A 3,934-nucleotide genomic window follows, 5' to 3' on the forward strand; every position below is an offset into this window, starting at 1 on the left:
CGACCGCTAACAGCAACTGTGGAACAGTGCAGTGCCCTTTTTTGGAGCAACGTACGAGTAGTGCCCATGGATTATGACCCCGCGACCCCAATCTACGTGGCGGTCCGCAATTCGCTACTTCATACTGACTGGCGTCCGGCATCGTCCCGAATTTGGCCACAATCTGCTCTCGGGACCCCTATAGGGCTCCCTAACCTGCTCCATCTCCGCCATCGTCAATGTACTGCGCATCCACCCAGGCCAGGACTGCACTTACTTACGGGAAGGAGTATTTGCAAGATGGAACCTGGGAACTGGAAGACGACGAAGAGGAAGCGTGGGAATCCGGCGGCAATGGCTGGGATGTAAGTCCAACATTGCTGGTGCCAGAGTTGCCACTGCTTGCTTATAAGGGAATCATGTGTGTTGCCTTTTTGCCTTTTCCGACGTCCTCCTCCGACTGTACTCCCGATCCCAGGACTGAACTTACGGGAAGGAGTGCTTCCAAGATGGGAGACGAAGAAGAAGAAGCCGCTGAATCCGGCGGCAATGGCTGGGATGTAAGTCCAACATTGCTGGTGCTAGAGTTGCCACTGCTTGTTTATAAGGGATTCATGTGTGTTGCCCTTTTTTGCCTTCTCCCATGTTCTCCTCCGACTGTACTGGTGAACGCTGTCACATATGTTGCCCTTTCCAGGCAGTAGAAGGGAGGGGGGGGGGGCAGCACATCCTGGCATCCAGGAATGCTAGGCCCTAGGAACTAGGCAATCTGACCTTTCCTCTTACTCCAATAATGGTATGGATGGGGAGTTCTTGAACATCCTCAGTCTTGTTAGAGTGAACTGTGCAACTCGGCAATCGGTGATAGCAGAGGACCAATGCCGATGGCGATGCTCCTTCCTTTTTCTCTGTCACAGGCTGCGTTCTCGAGAGGAAGCGTTATTTCTGCATTCCAAGAAGGACGGCACAATGGTGAGTGGAACTTCGTGGGTGTGCAGCCTTGCTAGTTGAATTGTAAATCAACCATTCTTCCTGTCTCTGACTTCTTCAATGTCCTCCTCAGTGTCGGACTGTCCGCGTCGCATTGAACTGGTCCGATGAGGCTGCTATTGCACACACAGTGAGGGAACTCCCATACGGGAACTCGGAAGTACTGCTACAGTACAGGTAAGGTGGCCATTGCTTATGTGCGTGCGCCGTTGTTGTCAACTTCTAAGCCAGCTGTACTCCAACCTACATGGAGTTTGAAAGTAGTCAGCTGGCGAACTACAATTGAAGTTTAGACGTTATATGCCGCGGCTTGGTCAGCTTTTTCAGTTTCACAATGCATTGCACTCAGCACCGCTTCTCGGAATATCTTGTCAGGATAGCTGTGGAACGCATCCTCCCCAGTGGGGGAACGGCAAATATGCTGTTCATTTTTTAGGCTTGCTTTTATGGTACGTACAAATCCCCATTGAAAAGACATAGTGGAGACCAGAAACTGCAAATAGATGTTGGGAACCGCGAAGACCACCCTTCCTTGTCAAGTTCCCTGAGGGTGTGGAGGGGGGGGGGGGACCGGAGGAGGGACATTCCTGCACTGCTTAAAGCAGGATTCACAGGAGAGTTCAGAAATTGCTTGTACATTTGTACCAGTTGTAACCGACAAACGCATTCTCATTGAGCTTTGACTTGAGGCACGTCGGCAAGTCGCTTTGCATCGCTGACGTCTTGTCGTGATTCTGTGAATGGTATTTTGTGCGAGTTTGCATCGCACGCAGAATCGCAGGTCGTGTCGCATTGCGCAGCACACTGCCAAATTGCTTCTGTGAATCCCACGTGAATGGGAATTCCAATGGGAATGTAATCCATTGCCAACAGGTGTATTCCCGAGCTGCGCATCATACTGCGAAATTGCTCCTGTGCACGCAAATGGATTTCATTGCTCTTCAGTAGTTTGGGAAATTCTCGATTATGATAATTCTGCGTGTGTGTGTACACCAGCCCTGAACATACATGTAGGTGACCCATTCGTGGTGTCTCATAGCCTACCTCACGACCTTATGCTTTCTTTCTGTATCACTTGTATCTTGCAGGTATATCACCCCGTGTCGTGTCGCATTGCGCAGCACACTGCCAAATTGCTTCTGTGAATCCCACGTGAATGGGAATTCCAATGGGAATGTAATCCATTGCCAACAGGTGTATTCCCGAGCTGCGCATCATACTGCGAAATTGCTCCTGTGCACGCAAATGGATTTCATTGCTCTTCAGTAGTTTGGGAAATTCTCGATTATGATAATTCTGCGTGTGTGTGTACACCAGCCCTGAACATACATGTAGGTGACCCATTCGTGGTGTCTCATAGCCTACCTCACGACCTTATGCTTTCTTTCTGTATCACTTGTATCTTGCAGGTATATCACCCCGTGACGACCACATCGAAGTCTGAAATTGAAGTGTGAAGATGCTTCATCAACCCCTTCATATTTTTCCATTGCTTTTATTGTGCTTCTACTGTGCATGTGTGTAACTTGTGGGGTATGCATGTGATGACAATGTATGCCGGTGACACGGTCAGATTTTGTCCATGCGTGTAACGTACACCTGCATGCTATCGTTGAAAAGGATCTGCCACTTACGATCTTCGGACGAGTATCAGGTCAGCTTGGTTTTGTGTGGGCTGTACCAGATGCTGTTCACTTCTCTATCTGTTGGATACATGTATGTGACTTTCTGCAAGTTTCTGGTGTATGGTGGCCACTTCTTTGCTTGTCTTTGTATGACATCACAATAATTCTGTATTCACTGCTTCCATGGTGTGGTCTGCAAACTGCAATCCTTAGGCAAATATCATCACGGTTTGCAATGTTGTGCTTTGGCCGCCAGCTTACCTACACATTGTAGTTGAATTATTTTTGTTTCACAACTGACTTCCTGAAGTATGGTGGCCACTGCTTTGCATGGCATTATACAATGTTCATCAAGAATTTCCTGTTTGGGTCGTGTGTGTGTATGTATGTGTGTGCGTGCCCATGTGTGTGTGTGCCATGTGCATGTGCGTGTTTGTCACAAGGTGTCTGTGTGCGGGGTAGCGAGGTGGGGAGGGCTGGAATGTATCAGTGGGCTACTGCAGTTGCATGGCTACATACAGTGCATCTTGCGCGTGCTCACCATGTTTATCTTCGGAGTTGGGCTAGGGTGGGGGAGGGAACAGAAAAAGAACTGAAATTACCCATATAAAAACCGCTCCGTGAGCGGTTCTGAAAAACCTCTACTGGTGCAGCCCCGTCGTAAAAGTAAGAAATTAGAACTGGTGCATTGTCCTCCCAAATGTGAACTGATCCACCTAAATCGCGATTGACGGGACCCGAACGCACCAGTAGCACGAGGTCGGGAGGGCACAGGATCACAGCCGGCGTCGGCGCTGATCAAGTAACTAGTTACCATACAACACTTAGATCTACCCCGAAGCCCACCTTTGCCGCTTTGGCTTTGGCTATGGACCAGCGTCCCCAGCTGCATCCACAGGTATTGGGTAGGAACCTCGTGCTACTGGTGCGTTCGGGTCCCGTCAATCGCGATTTAGGTGGATCAGTTCACATTTGGGAGGACAATGCACCAGTTCTAATTTCTTACTTTTACGACGGGGCTGCACCAGTAGAGGTTTTTCAGAACCGCTCACGGAGCGGTTTTTATATGGGTAATGAATTTATATTACTTTCTCCTTTGGAACTGCTTCTTGTATGAGCTGTTTCGGATATTTCGTCTCCTGGCCTGGCTTATTTCGTTTCGGCGCTGCTGAGACCTCCTTTCGCGGAATATTACTCAATGACAGGTGAGTTGACCAGTTCCCTTTGATTCATTTGCTTGTGCTGACTCTTTCATTTACGAAAAGTGTGCTGATTTTGGGCGGAATGCAATAAATAATGGAAAAGCTGACAGGATCTCTTTTCTAAATTTAGCTTTTCCG

The 3,934-nt window shown here is 48.7% G+C and overlaps 1 protein-coding gene across 3 annotated transcripts; it reads left to right on the forward strand.

Annotated features, from left to right (window-relative positions):
- On the forward strand, nucleotides 1-2,938 carry LOC135814370 (uncharacterized). Of its 3 annotated transcripts, XM_065327480.1 has the most exons (5): nucleotides 1-344; nucleotides 458-539; nucleotides 897-951; nucleotides 1,043-1,146; nucleotides 2,058-2,365. In XM_065327480.1, the coding sequence occupies exons 2-5, from the start codon at nucleotides 529-531 to the stop codon at nucleotides 2,236-2,238; spliced, it is 351 nt and encodes a 116-aa protein (XP_065183552.1). In that variant the 5' UTR covers nucleotides 1-344; nucleotides 458-528; the 3' UTR covers nucleotides 2,239-2,365. The 3 variants fall into 3 exon arrangements, 1 of the variants encoding a protein (XP_065183552.1); XR_010553181.1 differs by lacking the exon at nucleotides 2,058-2,365 and adding an exon at nucleotides 2,379-2,938 and having other exon boundaries at nucleotides 1-539; XR_010553182.1 differs by lacking the exons at nucleotides 897-951; nucleotides 2,058-2,365 and having other exon boundaries at nucleotides 1-539; nucleotides 1,043-2,041.
- Nucleotides 2,939-3,934: the final 996 nt, after the last annotated feature.

This window comes from Sycon ciliatum, chromosome 4 (genome assembly GCF_964019385.1).
Source record: "Sycon ciliatum chromosome 4, ocSycCili1.1, whole genome shotgun sequence".
In the NCBI taxonomy this organism is placed as follows: domain Eukaryota; kingdom Metazoa; phylum Porifera; class Calcarea; order Leucosolenida; family Sycettidae; genus Sycon; species Sycon ciliatum.

Bases quoted from the DNA above. Each gene is read 5' to 3' on its own strand.
- LOC135814370 (XM_065327480.1), top strand. The intron at 952-1,042 runs GTGAGTGGAACT...TGTCCTCCTCAG, and splicing joins CCAAGAAGGACGGCACAATG to TGTCGGACTGTCCGCGTCGC. The intron at 1,147-2,057 runs GTAAGGTGGCCA...TGTATCTTGCAG, and splicing joins GAAGTACTGCTACAGTACAG to GTATATCACCCCGTGTCGTG.